Below are 19,368 nucleotides of genomic sequence, written 5' to 3'. Positions count from 1 at the left end.
TTCAGTTTCATCTTGAGCTTTTTTTTTTGTGGTATTTTGGGATCCCCAGAGCTGAACATCTGGATCTCCGTGACACGAATTGGGAAATATCTACACTGTTTGTTCGCTCCTGCAAAAAACTGAAGTTTGTGTTTAAGAGGTCATCCTTCTTCTCTGTGCTTAAAGTAAAACTTTATTGGTAAGCTTCGGTGGGGGCTGTGTGGATCTTTTACAAAAGAAGGTATGGCTCAGGTAGATATCTGCGGTGACTGTACAGCAATAACAAGATTATTGCATACTCTATATTTAAAATCCTGTGAATGGCAGTGATTATTGGGTTTGATGTGGCACCTGGTGTTACCATTGCATTAGCCATGATACGTGATATGCAGTCCAGTGAGGGCAGTGGGATTAGATGTCACCTATTCAGGCTGCAGCCCATTGCTGGGAAATGAAGCCATCAGATTTCTCTGAACACCTTTGAGGTGTTGGTCTGAAGCTGTCTTCTTGCCCAGTTACCTTTGGTTCATGGCCCAAATACTCGGGTGGCTGCTTGTGTCTGGTGCCACTGATACCAACCAGAGCAGCTTTTGAAGTGGTACTTGTGCTTTCACAGCAAGAAGCCTTTTGCCAGTCTGCCAGAACCTCCTGAAACGTGGCCTCCCCAGTGTGTACCTTCGTGCAATGAGTCCTCTTTCAGCAGCGGCTGCGTTTGCACAAAGATTGCTCTGTTTCCCTCACAATTGCCAGGAGCTTGTGAAATGGGGGCCCTATGAGACCTGTGGGGAGAAGTGACAACTTCCCTTCCTATGAAATTATGGTTAGATCCACAAGTCTGAAGCAGATGGGATCCAACACAGTTTGAACTAAGTCCACCAGGAACATTTGAATGCTGAGACAATTTTCAGTAAATACTTTGCGTTATGACATCCTGTGAGCTTCCTCAGAGGGTTTCTGGAAGCCTGGTTAAGCGTGCCAAACCTCCAGAATATATATATATTTATTTATTTTTAGCACTCTTGACAGATAAGCAACCCCAGGGACTTAACCACGGCGACATCCAGCTGGGAGCGGGGCGGTCCCAAGGGACCATCTCTGTGCAGCACTGCTGGGGCTTGTTCCCCTGGCCCGGCTCACCTCATCTCACCTGCACCCAGCAAGACAACCTGAGCCCTGCACCCTCTGAGGGCTGTAGATTTGTTTTAATCATCTGTCACTCTCTGGATATGAGCCATTGAGGAAAAGAGGCTCTACAGTAGGGTAAAAGTTTAGAGAAAATGGGCATTAAAGCCTTCAGGTGGGAAATAGGTGAGGGGCAGAAATGGCCCTGATGTAACACCAGCTTTGGCTTCACTGCAGAACTGCAAATCCTTTGGCTTTGGGTCTCACTGCAGCTGGCTGCCTTTGGCTCTTGCTCTTCCAGAAGTGTTAAGGCCTGGTGGAAGGGGATGACCGTGGAGCTTGCAGAGGGGAACATTACGAGCGAGACAGGTTTCAGCCGAGTTTTTGCTGTCGTAAGCTTGTGTTCATTTGAATCCCCCATTCAAAACCGCTCGTGGCATAGCACATATATCAAAGCAGCAGAAATTTAGCAATGGTTGTTTGTGACTGGAAACCACCTAGTTTTGCATTCGGTTTCATCTCTGGCTAGCATCACGCCTCTCCAGCTGGAGCAGCACTCCTGACCTGGCAGGCTGCTCACCGCCAAAGCAAACATCAGTGCTCGCGGACCCCAGATGCCTTTGAAGCCTTTGCTTCAAAAAAACACCGCCCTCTGAACTACGATGAGGGATGATAAACTGTGCCACATACAGATCCAGTCCTCTAAGAAACGTCTTATCTCTGAGGGATTTGCAGAACCCCTCTCTTGTTTGGAAACGATGAAAGCAAGACAGCTGTTAATAAGGTGAAAAGAAAAATGGGAGCAGGAGGCATCTAGTTCTTCACGGTGGTGTCTTCCTCAGCTTTTCAGCAGTTGCAAGGCGTTTCTGTAAAAATGTTTTGAAATGCAGGTGTTCATGAAGCTGCATTTCTGACAGGCTGGGGAGCAATGGGAAAGCTAAAAGAAACTTTTTTTGGCAGTAGATCAGCTTTCTTAGCATAGTGTACTTGCCCAATCCGTATCCTTTTAAATTGTAATGACTTCCTCAGGCACCATAAACACTCTGGCCCTTGTCACTTCTCCTTTTGAAGTCTGTTTTTCATAATGCAGCCTTTTCTGAAGTGCTCCTGCTGTCAGTCAGCTAACTAGTCCAAAACACTCCTGGTCTTCAAAATCGCTTAATTCTTTTTCAATTACAGATAACAGCTCTCCTGTTTCTTGCTGCTGACTCATGCAAGAAAGGTAGCATGCCTTGGGTATGCCTGCAAGTCCCAGCTGCCACCTAAATAGGGCAGAGAAATCAGAGCAAGATAGCCAAGGTATGGGCACAGTAATGTGTGCTGAGAGGAAAAATTGCCTCAGTGAAGCCAGCATCTGAGTGTTAACCAGTGCTGGGTGTGTATCCTTGGTGAGGCTTAGAAAACCAGCCCCATCACCGAAGCTTTGGGTTTGGGCCTAAGGTTGCCTGTGGTGAAGGGTGGATAAGGAAAAATGTCCACTTCTGAAAAATATTTAATTGCACAACATCCTTTCTCATGTTAGTGGGACCTGAAGTGTTTTAGGAAGTGTTTAGAATTACCTGAAGAACTTAAGAAGTGTTGCAAAATGCAGGTTTATAGTTTGGTCCCAAACTAGCAGAGAGGCAGAGCTAAAGGACAAATTCATATCCTTTTAGGCAGGGGAGGGGTTTGAACCTGCCTGCCCCCTTGGAGGTAATGGCAAGAGGCCCTGTCTTGGTGGGTCCAACCTCCCCACCCAGCTCCTGTCCTTCTCTTCTTTTTCTGCTGAAACAAATGTGTGAAATAAAAACTGCTTTTTACTTCATTAAAAAAAAAAAAATCACTTTATTGTTTTCAGTTAATTCTGCAATAATGGAGGCCTAGCCCTAAAAATGGGCAGTGTTTTCCTAGTCATTTGTCTTCGCATTCCTTCACCTGCCTCTCTGCTGCTTAGAAAGCCTGGACAAGCAGGTAGCAATAAAACAAATGAAGCTTCAACAAACCACAACAGAAACAATCCTCATATTTTCCCTAACCCAAGAAGATTTAAAGGCTCTGTGGCTTTGTGTTCCCTGGCTGCCTCAGCTTCGCCTTTGGGGCTGGAAATTGATGGAAGGAGAGAGAGGCAACAGGTTGAGTGAATTTGCAGTGGCAGCCTGCGTGGGAAAGGGCTGGTGCAGCTGCGAGGGGTTGGACAGCCTTTGTGAGACAGGAACAGCAGACAGCAAATGAGAAAATCCCTCCCTAAGCAGTATCCCAAGTGCTCCCTGGACAAGTGAGCAAAGCAATGTGGTGAGGGGGAGATCTGGAGCACAACACAGCCCAGTGCTCTTCTCGTTGACATCCCTTTCTCTGGACCATCAGCACATCGAATGGCCACTGGTTTTTGGTACCTCCTCTGCAAAACTGGGGCTCTGCTGCTTTAGTTGCAGCTCACTCACCAGTGGTTTTGAGGATGTGTTTCTCTTTATGACTGTGAGCATTAGAAAACTATCTCAAGGGCAGTTCCTGCTTGCGAGATGCTAATCATGTCCTTGACTGAATTGGTTCCAGCACCGGAGGCCAAGCAGTGTGCTGGCCAGGCTGCACCTCACGGTAGAATAAGACTTCCTTCAAGTTATTACTTTCATTAAAAGCTATTAATTCATTAGTGCCAACATTTAACTGTGTTATGTTCACCTTTGGGATAGAAAACACAGCTTGGAGCAAGGGCAGCACGGGTGGGTCCTGGCCAAAGTGCTGCTTCCTACTCGCGCTGCTCCCTTTGGTCCCCCGCGTGACCCCTCAAGTGCTCCCCAAATATCCCAGGTGGGCAGGGGAAGTTCCTGAGGATCACATAACTTCTTATTGGCAATAATGCTAAGAAAAGAGAAATGCCAGACTGGGTAAATTACAGCCCAGCTACAGGGATCTCTCAGAGGTCTGTTACGAGGGAGATTAAGGAGTCAAACACGAGCGCAGAGAAGTTCCAAGGAAGCTGAATTTGCTGGAAGGGCCTGATCTTGTCTATCAGCAGTTTCTTGTCATGGATTTTCTGCTGAAATGGTAAATGAAAATAACAATCTAACTCTTAAATCCGTGATAGGATTAGCAATACCTTCGGCATATTTATGTAATGGGTTTCGGAGATTTAATTCAGCGTATTGTTCCCACTCTGGATAACTGGCTCTCGTTCATGTAAACAAAGTACAAGACAGACAAAGTAAGAAAATCTTTTTTATCCGGTAAATGGTTGTTTTTCTGGTTTGAGAGCTGTCTTTCATTTCCCATGCCTCACAGTCAGAATAAAAAGGGAAAAGTTTTCAAGTTTTCTTGGGAAGTAAAAAGGCCACTCTTTGTCCTTGTGCTCTGCCACCTCAGCCCCCTGGGCTCCTGTGGGGCCCTGCTGGGGAAGAAGGCAGAGGTACAGTAGGGCTACCTTGTCCTGAGCTCCTCGCCCCTCTGTACATCTGGGTGAATTTGACCTGGGTGGTGGTTGATGTGAAGCTCAACATGAGCCAGCAATGAGTGCTTGCAGCCCATAAAGCCAGCCGTACTGTGGGCTGCACCCAAAAGCAGCGTGGCCAGCAGGGTGAGGGAGGTGATCGTCCCCCTCTGCTCTGCTCTTGTGAGACCCCACCTGGAGTCCTGTGTTCAGCTCTGGGGCCCCCAGCACAAGAAGGGCATGGACCTGTTGGAGCAAGTCCAGAAGAGGCCACAAAGATGATCAAGGGGCTGGAGCACCTCCCCTGCAAAGACAGGCTGTGGGAGCTGGGGTTCATCCTGAAGCAGAGAAGGCTCTGGAGAGACCTTATAGCTATTGGTAGGGTAGTGGGGTCAATTCTGGGCTTCTTTGATCCCTTCTCCGTGGATCTGACCATCACAGCACGTGGGGCCTGGATCCATGGGGAGACAGCAGGAGCTCACGTTGCAGCTCCTCGTGCAGCAGCGCCCAGCTCCGGCAGTCATCGTGGCGCTGGCATCCTGACCCGTGCTGGCTGGCACGTTACTGGGTCACTCACCCCGGTATGCTCCTGGCTTGTTGTGGGAAGTACTGTGTCACCATTTTGCCCCGAGGCATTGATAGTCACCTGTATTTTAGCAGGGCACGTTTCTTTCACACAGTGAAGGAGAGCTGTGTTGGACGAGTAACGTGTGTGTAGCCATTGCGTAAATTGGGAGGCTTGGGAGAGGCTTCTGAGGCTCCCTGTGGGTGACACTTGTTTTCCCCAAGGCAGCTGACACTTGTTTTTGTGAGCATTGGACGGGTAGGCTCTACTAGGAAAACACATTTGGCAATTTCTTGGGCAATATATGAATTAACAACACAGATGTCAAATGGTCACAAAAACTTGAACTTCATTTGAAAACCTGGTGAGTGGTGAAAGCGATGTTTGGGGTTTGAAGCAGAGCAGAGCCCCTGTTTCTAGAGCATCACTGCAGCATTCGGACAACATTGCTGTTTCCCTGCAGGGCTCACATGTCTTGAAATGGCTCATGTGGTGCCCAGCTGCTTCGGTAATCCACAGCTAACAGGAGACGTGTGCTCCTGGGGTGCAGCTCTTCCACCCCAAATTCAGCGACACGTCAGGTCCGAGGTGGGGGAGATGAATACAGATGTCATCCAGCCCTGTCCTCGGGACACCTTCTGCAGGCAGGTGGGAGCTGTGGCCTCCCATGCTCAGATGTTGGGGCCCTGCTGGGAGAGGCTTGCTGAGCTCTGGTGACTCAGGGCAGGAGGAAGTACCGCTTGGTCATTCCTACGCACTTCCACACCTATTGACCCTAAACTAAAGTTTAGTAAACATCAGCTTGCTGTTGTTAGCAAAGGGGTGAGCTTGGGTGATGTCTGTAGATTTTTATTATTTATTTATTTATTTTTAATTATCTTCATTTTGGAGTGGTTTTGCCTGCTGGTGATTATGCAGTGGGATTCCAGAAAAAGTCTCTGATATGCACATTGCTGCATCCCCACTGCTCAGTGCCTCGGGGACACACTCCCGCCCCATATTTAGGCTCTGTGATTCCCCTGAAGAGGATGGATAAGGACGGTATGAAATGTTTGGAAAAGGGATTGAGCAAGATTGTTAAGAAAGAAACATAGCAATCAGTGATGATGTTGCTGTAGCCTCCACCAGCCTACCCTGATATATTTCAGGATACTCTTAAAACCTGTTTTTCCCCTGTTTTTGCAATAGTCTTGTGCAGTCATTCAGCAACTCAGCTGCAGAAGCACAGGCTCAGCCCAGGCCATGAAGGCTGCCGGCACAGCTCGAAGAGTCCTTGCTGCAGAGGAAACAGCAGGGAAAGAGTGGGGACGCCAGGGCTCTGTGTCTGTCTTTCTTTCTGACCCCAGAGCTCTTGCTTTTGCTTTCTCAAACATAATTCTCTTCCCCTTCTGTTATGTTTCTATTGTTTGTTGGAGGAATGATGCCATTAAATCAACAGAGAGTGGTGGGAAAATGCTTTGATACGAGGGTATGTGTATGTGTGTGTGCATGTCCTCCATTAAAAAACAAACACACACAAACCCTCTGCATATCTGGCAGCTTCCTTTAATTTGTGTCTTGCCTGCGAGAGAGAAATCCATCTCCAAGTACTTTTGGCAGTTAACCTCCTTCATTTGTATTGATGTGGTACAAAGCGTGGGGTGTTGTTCCAGGGCTGTCGTTCACCATCATTGTGATAGCTAATCTCTCCAGGGCCTTGCGTTTTCCCAGTTGCTGCTTTGTGAGTGTGGTATACCAGGCTTCCTTTTTGTATGGGAAAGAGGGATCCTGTGGCCAGGGCTCTGGGAGGCATTCGGACAGCAGTGTGCCTGCTGTTCTGTAAGGCAGGGATGGGGATGTGCTTTCCTCTGGATATAGCCATGCAGAGTGATGGATAAGAATGATGCAAGGTCTGCTGTGGTATTTCAACAATAATAATTTTCCCTATCTGAGGAATTGCTTCAAGACCTTCTCTCCCATGAGCTACAGCAGCCCAACCTGGCTCTGTTCCTTCTTCAAGAGGAAGTCTGCTTTTGGGAATCGGTTTCTGGCTGCAGTAGAGAAACGTTTTCCCCCAGCAGTGCCCAGGCCCTCAGCTGAGGTGCAGGAGTACACATTGCCACTTCCATGGAACAAACATTGCACCAAGGGAGAAAAGAACGTGTTTGGGATGAGTGAGTGACTGTAAAATGCTCATTGCGCTGGATTAGAGCAATGTCGAAATTTATCTTGTAGTTGAGATCTTTGTGTGTTTTTATTTTTATGTTTTTTTCCTTGAAAACCTTTTCCTTTGGTTGAATGCCTCTAAGTAGCCCCTTCCTGGATAGAGCTATACATTACATTAGATAGCAAACAATGGATGTCCTTTTTGAGTTACAGGTCAGGTGGTAACCAGCTCCCCATAATAAAGGAGCTGCACAGAGTCTGAGTCTTCTAAAGATTGAGAGAGGGAAAAGAGAGCAAAACTTCACAAGAAAGGAAAAAAAGAACCCTAAATCTTAGCAGAAGTAGCAGGGAGAAACTACAGGAGAAAGGACTGTGGGAAGAGAAAGGAGTCAGTGATGGCAGCTTTAGAGGAAGTTATGTCTCTGTGTAACGCCAGTGTAGGAGGCTATGGGGCTTGGCAGCAAATTTCTGATTTGTAGAAATTGTTGAGATTGTTTTCCTCCGTGTTGGGAAGGGAGCCTGCTACAGCCTGCTCTTGGGGATATTTATCTTAGAAAGAAGACCTTCTTTAACATCCTGCCCTGCCTGACTTAGTCCATATTTTTTCAGTTGATGTCCATGCCAATTAGGTTTAATCTCAACTTACCCTCTTGGCCACTGTGCTGATCTTTCCTTATTTGCTTCCCTGATGTTTCCTAGCTCTGTCCTGCCCCAGCAAGTTACCATGTTAGGCAAGTGATACATGACCTGGTATGCTGAGGGTGCAACACTTCTCATGGTGACAGTCCAAACAACCCCACATCCCATCGTGGTTTTGTGCTAATGCTACTCGCATCGCTAAGCACCTGAGCACAGTTGTGCAGTCCATAGCCTGGTAATACATCAGGGACTTCTTGAGGCTGATGGGCACCCTGCTAATAGGGTATGTTACACAGGGAGGAGACTGGCTTCTTTCAGATGTCAGCCAACCAATTTGTTTGCCAGTGTGAGACCTCCAATGAGTCACCAATTGGTCTCTCATGGAAAGACTGAGACACTTTACAAAGAAAGATGTCACTGTATAGCCCCTGAATTTTCATTCATCTACCCTATATTGCATGTAATAAAGCAATACGGCACTAAAATATGAGATTGCTTAGTAAAGCTCCTTATGACACAGTAATTTTCATGTTTTGCTTCTCTTCTCTCTTCCTTCTTTTTTTCTTAATTTTTCTTGGATGCTGTTTCTCATCTCCCAGCAGAGTGAAGAGAAGCCTGTTGTTTGCTCAGCAAACTGAAAAGCTTTGTGTGCGTTTTCTGCTGCTGTTTTGTTAAAGTTCAGGGTTCCTAGGTTAGAGCTGCTGCTTCTCAATGCGAGGCTTGTTCCAACTTCCAGAGCAGCCCACGCAGAGCTGGTTGGGTTCATCTGTGCAGTTCACAGCCCACAACCCACCAGACACATTGTTTGCCTCTCTCCTTCCATGATTCATACTTTGCGACAAAGACGAGCCTAATGGTCCCGACTGGAGTGTGAAGCCAGGCGGTGCTGGATTTTAGGTGCATCAATAGAAGCAGTCTGGGTTTTTTTATTTCTTTCTTCCTTGTGAGCACTCATTATGTCTGAAAATCAGACAGCTTTGTGACTGGTCATAATAGTCTGACACAGCAGGCTTAATAGAGAAAATGTGGTAGGAGTTCACTAATTTTACAGTTTTCCTATTTAAGAGAAGAGGCTCGCCTCAGTTTTGTGTGCGTTTTTTCTTTTTTTACTTTTTTTTTTTTTTTTAATCTAGCAGTGATTGTTTAACGAGAAAGTTCGCTGTTTACTGGAAGCCTGGTGTTGTTTTTTTCCTTCTTCTTTTCCTTTGATAAACACAGCACTTCACATTTTGCTGTGGGGAGACTTCTTTTTTTTCTACAAATATTTATGAAATGCTCTTTTGTGTAAAATGGAGGAGTTTCATCTGGCCAACGCTGGGTTGAGCTTTTTTTTTTTTCATTATTTATTTATTTATTTTATTTTCCCGTGAAAAGCTAGAGGCAGAAAGGCTGGCCAGTCAGTGCAGGTGCCAGCGAGGGCAGTGGAGCCTGCTTAGTGACGATGAAAACCGAGCTGGCACCCTTGAGTCCATGTTTGTCTGCCTTCTGCTCATCAGCCTGGTGAACTTTGGTGTGCTGGAGCCACACCAGCTCCTGTCACACGTCCTCTGAGTGTGCCACAGCAGAGGGGTAACCACTACAGGAGGGCCAAGGCGTCATGGTGGCCTTGTCTTTGCTGCCCCTCTTCAAGGCACTGAGGCCAGCCACGTGGGGAGGGCCGGCTGGCCTGAGGAAGGGTCTGCTCTGCTGTTTTGGAAGGCAGCCCCACGCAGGGGTCATCCAGCCTCTACAGCTGTCACTGTCACCACATCTGCCTTTCCTCAGAGCCATAAGAGAGGCCTGCTGGCTGTCATCAGGGGCGACGTCAGCCTGAGCGAGGCCCGAGGAGGCTGGGGACAGTGCTGTGGCTCGGCTGACAGCGCTCGCTGTTCAGCCCTCTGAATGCTGCCTCTGTGCCTGCCAGGCCCCTCCACTCTCAGCTGCCCTATTGATGGGGGATGAGGAACCAGAGCAAAAAAAAAAAAAAAAAAGCGAAAATCATTGCTCTCTGTGGGCCACCGTGTTGTGGGGTACCCCCTCCATCTTCAGGGTGCATGTTGTGTGCCCACAGACACTCATAGCATGTGGGGAGCCTGAAATGGGGTGTGGAGCTGGGAATCTCCTTCACATGCCAAGGTTCAGGGAAGGGTGGGCTGGGACACAGGGAAGCCAGGTTGTATTGTGGACCTGCTGGAGGAGAAGCCCATATCCATGGGCAAATCACTCTCATTGCTGCATGCCCGAGTTTTCTGGTGGTAAAGGGTACTCCTTATTATCCTCTCATCTCGGGAGAGGAAAGAATTTATCATTCAGTATGTCTCTTCTTACAGTCCTTTGTCTATTGGCTGGGGCCCCTCTACCTTGATAAAATAAATAATTGAATTTAGATTAAAAGGTCTAATATAATCCTGCCCAGTGGTTACTAAAACACTTGAATGAAAGTTCATTCTGAGTCTGTCTTTCCATTTCCTCATAAGGCCAAGACATGAAGTAATTAGATGTAGACATAGGTTGTTATTGTAGCAAAATGACAAAGATCAGTGGTTATTGGAAGGAATGGCTTTTATAATCTAGTTTTATGGTCATTTACCTTTCAGTGACCTTGGTGTCAGGCAAAATTGGCAGCTCCATTGCGAGGAATGTGCTTCCTCAATGGAAGCTTTGCAAGCTGCTGCATTTTTGGCTCTAGCTTCACATGAACTAGGACAGATACTGCTGCAATGCAAGGGACTTTGTCTGTAAAGAAAGGCCATAGAAGAGAGCCAAAAGAAGCCCTTTTCAGCGCTCTCTGACTGCCACTGAATTGACGTCGAAACAGATCAGTTGTGTTTCAAGTAATTCTTTGCTTATTGCTGCAACCGAATTTCCAACCTTCATACAGAGAGCATCTTCTGTGGTCAGAGGGCTGCCCAGGAGTTTCTGTAAAAAGGGTTTCATTGTCTTTGAGTAAAAAAAGAGAGAACATCCCTCACCCTCCATTTAAGATCATGTAGGGTGGTGACGGTTCTGGTTGTAGCCCCTGCTCTGCAAGTCTTCCTATACCGGCAAAGATGTGAGATTTGTATGTATTTTAAAGTATTGTACTTTTGGTGACAGTCATCACTGAAATCAGTCAAATTCCGTGCATTGACTGCTCTCTTCATCTCATACTGAGAAATCCTCATGGTAGTATTCAATGACTGAAGCCTGTGGCCATGAAGAAGAGCATGATATTAATTCTGTTGTGCTATCTAATGTACTCCATATTTTTGGCCAAAATTTGTAAGGAGATGGAGTATCCTGTCCTGGGGCTTGGGAGGACTGGCTTCAGTAGGGGTTTCCACAGTGACCGTGGCTAAATCTTTTAATTCTTCTGGGCATTGGTTTCTCTGTTCTTAGCCTTAGAAGTAATCTGTTTTTCATAAATAAGGCGGAATTTTTGACATGGAAATATTTATTTGAGGTAGTCCTTCTGATAGAGGTAGACAGGTAGAAGGGTTACTAGAAGGGTCACATTGTACTTGGGGGTTACAATGAAGTGCTATGAGAGTTGAGAAGAGCAATGCAGATGTGCAAGGAGGTTTCTCAAAGTCATCTTTGAGAATTGCACTGCCTTGTGACTCCAGCTTCTGTCTACTTCTGACATCTCATTCTGCTGCGCACAGCTTTTGATTTTGCAATTGTGTTCCTTGCATCTGTAGCTACTGCCACGCAGAGTCTGGCTTTATATGCTCTGAGTTCTAAACTGCTAAAATAAGGAGAGCAAAACAATGCAGCTTGGAGGGAGAGCCATTTGTTTCAGGCTGCTTTGGATAACCACCAACCTGGTTCCGCCATGAGTATGTTCAATACTTCATCACCACAGCACGACAGGTCTTTAGCTGAGGTCAAGCAGTGGTTTCCAGCATTCCAGATCCTGAGATGGTTTGACATACATGGGCTCTCAACTGTTTTTAGTCCTATTGACCTGCTGTGACCTGCTGTGATTCTTGCTTGCAGAAAGGATCTTATGGAGCCTCTTCTTATTCATCCTTCTTCTTTCTCACATTCATCACTCTGATGAGTTTTAGTTTGTTCTTCTTCTGATATGAGAGAATGAATGGTCACATTCATTTCAATGGCAGTTTATTTTTGCAGGTATCAGGTTTGGATAGGGAATGTCCAGCTGAGATGAAAGAGAAACTTTTATAGAAGCAGATGGTTTATATGCTGCTTCTTGCTGAAGAAGAGCAAAATGAATCTCTCTTGAGTCCCTAAAGGCTGAATCCCTTGAAGTCTGACAGAGTCTTTCCACTGACCTCGGTGGCCCCAGGATCACATCCTAAATGAGTTGCTTTGAGTCACTGGAAGCCTGAATTCAGCTTTGGTGGGCTGGAAAATGTAACCTACTGTATGGGCTGTGTTATTCACAAGAGCCGGGTCCTGTGTGTATGCTAGCTGTGGATGCCTGGGAGAAGAATAAAGGCATTTTCTGCAGTCATGGGGGTGGAGGAGGGAATTATCCCCCCTTCCCTGCAAATGCAGTATCGTGACTGCTGCGCAGGCAGCTGGGGGAGCTGACCCACTTCTGAAGATTCAAATTAAGATTAAGTGTTTTTTTGAGCTGTTTCTTTTGGTACACACAAATGTCCTGTTCCTAGGACAGATGAATAGGAACATAGGTTTAGTCCTGACTTCAGCCAGAACCGACCTCAGTTCAGGTTTTTGGAAGCGCACCACTGTAATGGATGAGGGGGGTATATAAGACTGGGTTTTGCCCCAGTGGAGTTTCCTTAAACTTAGGAGAAGCAGGTTCCTTGACGTCTGAGAGAAGCAGGTTATAAGCGTGTTTGACACAAAATGCTCACAGTTCATTGCTAAGTGACACTTATCAATGACATCTAATATTGTCACCAAATGCTACCTGTTTCATTGTAGCTTATTAAAAATGCTATTGTTTCTTGAAATCATTTTTACTTTTTCTAGTTAGCAGTGGGTTATATCTGGGCAAACAAGCAGCCAACAAAAGCATTCAAGTTAATGCATCATGGGACAGGCATTTTTTATTTCATACTGGTCCTAAATAAGACCGGAAGAGAATTAATTGGATATAGAGGGTATAAAATAAAGTGTGAAGTGCTAGAATTTAGCAGTTTCATCCAGTTTCATATTATCAATTGATCTGGACTTGTGAGACTGTTTTAGAGTCAGGCTAGTGAAGGTTAATACAGTTTGAGAGCTGTAGCATGATTTTGAATTAATGGCTAACAACACAAAGCCTCACAGTGTAGAGTAATTTATGCTTTATTTTTCCCTCTTCTAACAAGTATTCACCTGAGGAAGGGTCAGCAGCTGGGTAAAGACAGGGCAGTAAGAAGGTGACAGCTCTTTCCTGCACAAATATTGGTGATGAGACTGGAGGTGGTAGCACTTAGGGTCAATATGTGTGCTTTGCCCTGCAGAACTGAAACATTAACACTTTTCTAGTTCACTGCTGTGCACTGTGATTCACGTGGGAACATGAAGCAGGAAACTGCTGCAAGTAAAGGGAAGGGCACGTTGCCCCAGTTAAATAACCCGCACGTCACAGCCCCACGTTCCTTGATGGCGTGCGAAGGATCCGCAGCCTGGCAGTGGTAAACCCAAGCTTTTCAGCCTTCCATCACCTTCCCTGCAGGTCGTTGGCATCAGGGAGTGATGGAGGGAAGTGAGCAGGGAGCCTCCCAGCCGGAGGAAGAGACGAAGTTGGTTTTTCCCTACTTTTCCCACACGCTGTCATTCTTGTGCTGCGCTTCCTCTCTCCACATAACACCCTGTTATTTCCTCTGCGGAGCAGGCTCCTGCCACCGCTGCTAATTAGCCCATGATAAATTTCAGAGCAAACAAAAGCAAGCAATTAAACGCCTGTTGCTTCAGCGTGAGCCCTGTCAGTGGCAGAGCTGAGCAGCAGCTCCTCAGAAGGAAAACAAACCTATTGCTGTGGGTGTGAAGGGATGGCATCGGTGCGGCAGGTTTTCCTGAAGGCTGTCTGGGATGCTGCTCAGCCTTGGGTTTATCTTCAGTTCCACATGGTACACACAGCACTGGGCAGCACCCAAGCAAGATGGCTTGAGAAGTTACTGAATCATGGATTTTTGATGTCCTTTTATTTTTTCCTTTTTTTTTTTTCTGTATTTTTTGAGGGGAGATGAATATTTGGCACATAGCATGTGGATGTTTTCGAATTGTTATGGAGAAATAAGGAGCAAGCCTGAAAATAGGAACCAAAAAGCAAGGTCTTTGATAGACTAATTGCAGTGATGTTTCAATTATGTTTGGGGATTCAAGTGGCAAGATCTTGCTAGCTGCTTTTGTGTAGTCCCAGCCCTATTGCTCAAAATCCCTCTAGGCTTTTGTCATCTTGAGCAAAAGGTCCTATAGAAGGAAGTGTAGGTGTTTACCTGGGATTTTAGTGGTTTATGAACAAGCTAATGGAATTTGGAGCTTTCTTTTAAAAAATAGAGGGAGGGTTCAAGCTAGAAAAGTAAATATGAATTATTCCTGAGCAGAAAAAAATGGAGAAAAATGGAAAACAATCAATGTTTGTTCTCTTTTGAAATGCCACCAAACTGCTTTGCTAACAGTTGTCTCTGTTTCTGCCGTAGCTCTCGAGCAGCTGCTCAATGAACTGGAAGATTTTCTGAGGATCCTGGACAAGGAGAACTTGAGCAGCACCGCTCTTGTGAAGAAGAGCTTCCTCTCCGACCTGCTGCGGGTGTACACCAAGACCAGCGGTACGGGCAGGGAAAGCTGAAGATGGGGTGGTGGGCTCACGTGGGAACCCCTATGGGGTCCTGAAGCACTGTTTTCTTGGAGGTTGGCAGGGAAGGGAGACGAGAAAATTAAAAGGAGAAAATGAAACAGATTATTTTTTCAGTGACCTCTAATTGTTTATGTAAAATTACTCTAGTTATGTGTCCAGCTTTACAAGCAAAGGATTCCCAAGATTCCTGATCCTTTCTGTTTTCCTTATTAAACCTTAAGTTTATTTAATCCACTTTGTAAGATACACAGGATGTACTGTTTGGCTAAGTTAGTGTTTAAGTAGAAATTTTAACTTATGGAATTTCCTGGCTATACAGCATTTATTTTTTCTGCTTTTTATTATTGGTTTTCTTTTTTTTTTTTTCTGCACATTGCCTCAACAAACATGCTGTCCCCCACGTGCACTCAGCAAAGCCACTTCTTACATCCGTCTTTGTGAAAAAATGAGCAATGGGAAAGCAGAGGGTGGATAAAGGCTTCGCTTTTCCCTTTGGTTGCAGGTGGCGATGAAGAATATATCTACATGAACAAAGTGACTGTCAACAAACAGCAGGGTGACCAGGAGAAACAAGACAAAGGTAGGGAATTTAAGATTGCTGGGTGCCTCATACCTAACAGGGTGGTGAGGGTTCGTGTGGCTACTAGAGCCTTTCTTTCCTGAGACCAGTGGTGGTCTCTCTGGCAGCTCTGAGAGCTGAAGCAGTTGATGGTGTGGAAGGACTGCCGTTTTCATTACATTCCTTTGGAAATCGTGGTCCTTGCCAACACTGAAGTTATTCCTGGAAGTAGCACTTTGGAGGGCATTATTTTGGGATTAAAATGTTGCCTTCTAAGGCTTGCAATTCCAGTGCCTGAAATATTTAAGGAAGCTGTTGCGTTTCCTTTGGCCATGAAATAAGTCACTTCACCTTTTTGAGCCCCTGAAAGCATGTTCTCTTTCGTGTGTTGCTTTTCAGTAGCCCATAGGGTCCGAGTTGTCACAACCTAGTGCAGTGAACTCCCAGGCATGGTCTGCACCAGCTGCATGGGCAGAGCAGCTTTGTCTCCTGGGGGGTTCCTCGAGTTCTGCAGGGTACAAGCCAAGAAATCAAACCTCATTAATTTCTAATTTAGATTTCCCAAGTTTCAAATTTGTAGTGTGTCAAAGAACATAATTCTTTAAAAGTAGCCGTGCTCTTTGAAGTTCATCACAAAGGCTGTTTTTGATAATTGTGTGGAGCGAATTACTGCTGACACGCATCTTCTTAAAGCACTTGTAGTCAGAGGCAAACCCAGCCCCAAAGTTTTCAGTCCAAATAAACAAGAGGACGCCTCAGTGCAGCCTGCTGTTGACTTGCTGATCCTTCAGTAGTTAGGCCAGCTCTGTTTTCAGTTGTGTTTTTTTGTGTGTGTTTTTCTTTTTCTTGTTTGTTTGTGTAGTTGGTTTGGTTGGTTAGTTTTGGTTTTGGTTTGGTTTGAAAAAACATAAACAAAAACAACAACAAAAAAAACAACTACCTGCAGCTGAATTTAGATTAATTTTAAATACCCAGGGAGACAGGATGTCCTCCCGGATTACGCATGTAGCCTCAACATGATCCCTGGACAGGGTCCTCTGGGTAATGCTGTAATGCTCCATAACAGGATTGCACAGCCTCCTGGTAGCTCCCAGTAGCTGAGTGGCAACAGAAATACCTCTTTATATAAGTTCTTGTTTAGGTGGATGAAACAAGGCTTGCACTTATTGACCATGCTGAAACTCAGGGACAATTTATTTCAGACAATTTATTTTTAGAGTTGCTTCTTCTATTTCAGACTTTTCCTGATCAGGGCTGTGAGCCTAGCCACTCAGTCCCTCCCTGTGGGACCTGGCGTTTCTCGCTTTCTCTGTTTTCAGCAACTTCCTTATTCCAAGTAAAACTTCTGGGTTATTTGGAAATGCAGTCAGTCAGACACATGTGCGGGATCTTAGCCATAGCTGCATCTGGGTGTACAGCCCTGAGCCTGTCTCTGTCACGGCATGGTGAGGTCTGTGCGTGCTTGGTCAGTGGGGGGACCTGTAGGTTCAGGCTTAGCAGGTGGAAGGGGCTGTAGTGCCCACGGGTGCTAGGGAGCGTGATGTAGATCCCCAAGGGATTATGCAGCTCCCTTTATCCTCTTTATCTGCTGCAGCTTTGTGCTTCATCACAGTCCTTTGGTGGGATGTGGTGACCACACTTCTGTGGCTGAGGTCAGTGGGACCTCTCATCCCCTGCAGGTTTTATTCACCACCTTGGGTGTACTCTAGCAGCACAGGGTGAAATGCTTCTTGATATGATAATACACCAGCCTCTAAACTCCATAAAAATGCAGTTTCTATAAAAACAAAACCCAAATAAATGACATATTTCACTGCTCACTGTATCTGCTTCCAGTTCTGTCAGTAAGAATTTAAGCTGAACTGTACTCTTATTTTGAGATACCACCTTATGGCACAGAAGTTGAATTCACTGCAATGAGTGAAGAAGGCACCATCATTTGCTTGATTTCATTTATTTGAGAAATACAGCAAGTTTCTACCCTGCAAGTCCATGGCGTCCTTTCGAAAGCTGAATGCTGTCTTCTGAAAGCCACCAGAGAGAGCAAGAGATGCAGGATTTGGGGAGGTGGGCCTGATGCACAGTGTAGGGCTCCTTGTGGTGCACCCTGTCATCTTTATCCCAAATATCACCAGTGATTCACTTTCACAAAGAGCAGAAAGCACAGATAAATAACAAACAGTTAGTACCAATGTGAATTTTAGCTGGTGTTTTGCCTATTTTTTCTTCCTTTCCTTCTAAATGCACTTCAAATTCCAGGTATTAGAGAGGCACCTTTATCAGAAGACATCTGCAAAGTGTTAATGCTTGCCTAGAACACCCCTCTTCCCCCCCCAAAAAAGGAACAATTTTGTGGTCTATGACACTGATGGCTATAGCAGGAGAAGGAAGGGGTAGGTACAGCACATGTGTGGACTCTTCATACCAAGAGCATACATTAGGTGCAGGTTCCTGTCGCAGGAGATATCCAACTCATGGATGGTTTTAATGATATAGCAGCAGTTTCATAGAATCATAGCATGGCTTGAGTTGGAAGGGACCTTAAAGATCATCTAGTCCTACCCCCCATCATGGGCAGGGATGTCAGTTTGGTTTATTATGGTAAGTAGATTGATATCATTAATTCGTTGTGATGACAAGAGTCACAGTGAGTGGTCCACTGCATATTAAATTGCTAAATCTTAACAAAAATCAGGTGTCTTTAAAAATTGAAGCTCCACTCATCAACAAGCGTAGTTAGTAAGGATCTCTTGGAGTAAACTTGAGAGGCATCCCTGCCCAAGGGGATGCCATGCAGCCCTCTGCTTCAGCAGGGAGAGCTCAAATTAGGCTTTCTCTGATGTTATTTGTGTAAGATGATAAATGGATTGGCTTGTAGTTAGACTTCAAATTCTTATCGAATTGCTCTCAACCTGTGATGTGATTCGTTATTTCCCCATGAGGAATTTCAATGGCCACCTGCTCTAGGGCTGTACCCTCTTTGTTCATGGTCACGGCTGTGAGCACTCACCGGGTGCTCTATTATGAATGAGCTGCCCTGTTCAAGGCGCTGTCACATGGAGGCCTGTTGGGGTTCACAAGCCTGAGCAAGACTTGTTTCCAGTGCAGGAACCGAGCATATCAGTCACAGTTCCCCCTTGCTGGCAGCTGGGCACAGCGATAGGTACCCTTTGAAACCTCAGAACGGAAAACCCCAAAACATCCCCCAGGAGCCCTGTCAGGAAGAAGGTTAGAGGAGGTTGTTCTTTCTGTGCAGAACCTGAAAATCAAAGCTCCATTGCATCCTGCTGTGTTCCTCAGCTGGAGCATGTGGGCTTGTGTCCACAGGAAAGGGCTGGTCTCCAGCAGGGTGAGGACCGAGGCTGAAGTCCCCATCCTGTGCTGCTTTACTGTCACCTGGAACCTGACAGGGCATCCCTCAGTCCCAGTTGTGTGGTGCATTTGGTGTCCATCAGTCCACGAGCGTCCACGATAGCTGGCTGGTGCTGATGACCAGGAGACCTGTCTAAGAGGGAGCAATTTGACTTGAGAGATGTGTTTTGCTTTCCTGCATCCATCTGGCCGCGAGCTTGCTGCAGCCTGGGGCAGAGCTATCATTGTGGCTTCCGAGCCCCAGACTGGAACAAAGTAATGTGGTTTCCAGCTTCTATTTTTGAAACCCAGAAGTATGCAGCAAAGTTCATGCCAGTGCCTTCTGAGCACAGTGCTAACTGCTGCTGGGCATTGCGCGAGCCGTGGTGGTTTCTGTGTATGCCTGAGGAGCGTGGCTGCAGCACTAGCAGGTGACTACAGGGCCCAGAGCACCAGCTCAGTGCAGATTTTGGACCTAATTCCCTTGCTTAATCTACGGGACCTGCAATATCTGGGCATCTTAGCCTCATTCTTCCCGGAGTATTTGCTAAGAGACACTGTGTGAAAGGGGACTTCCCCCACCGCACAGAATAATGCCTTCAACGTCCTTAATTTTTTGGCTGGCGGGTGCCTGGCTCCCACTTGTTCCTGAGCATTAATGCATTTCTCTGTCTTGGAGGTCGTGGGATCAGGGGACTTGATTGAGGCCACCCAGGAGTTCTGTGGTGGGGAAGAGGGACTGCACACAAGTGTTCTGAGCTTTCCGTATGTCCCCCAGCTACTGAATCACTCTGCATTCAGCTGCTTGGAAAATCTGACTTTCCAGAGGCAGAGGCTGACTGCCTGGAGCAGTTCTGCTGCCATAT

General features: G+C 46.1%; 1 protein-coding gene across 2 annotated transcripts in view; it reads left to right on the top strand.

Annotated features, from left to right (window-relative positions):
• Positions 1 to 19,368, top strand: part of AFAP1L2 (actin filament associated protein 1 like 2) — a 64,037-nt gene that overhangs the window by 23,530 nt on the left and 21,139 nt on the right. For both annotated transcript variants that reach the window (XM_068688664.1, XM_068688665.1), the window contains 2 exons: positions 14,435 to 14,563; positions 15,095 to 15,172. In XM_068688664.1, the coding sequence (XP_068544765.1) occupies positions 14,435 to 14,563; positions 15,095 to 15,172 (207 nt within the window). Of the gene's footprint in view, positions 1 to 14,434; positions 14,564 to 15,094; positions 15,173 to 19,368 lie in introns of those variants that run through there.

This window comes from Anas acuta, chromosome 7, assembly GCF_963932015.1.
Source record: "Anas acuta chromosome 7, bAnaAcu1.1, whole genome shotgun sequence".
Lineage (NCBI taxonomy): Eukaryota > Metazoa > Chordata > Aves > Anseriformes > Anatidae > Anas > Anas acuta.
Note: the sequence above shows the minus strand (reverse complement) of the source record. Positions and strands in the feature narration are given on the sequence as shown.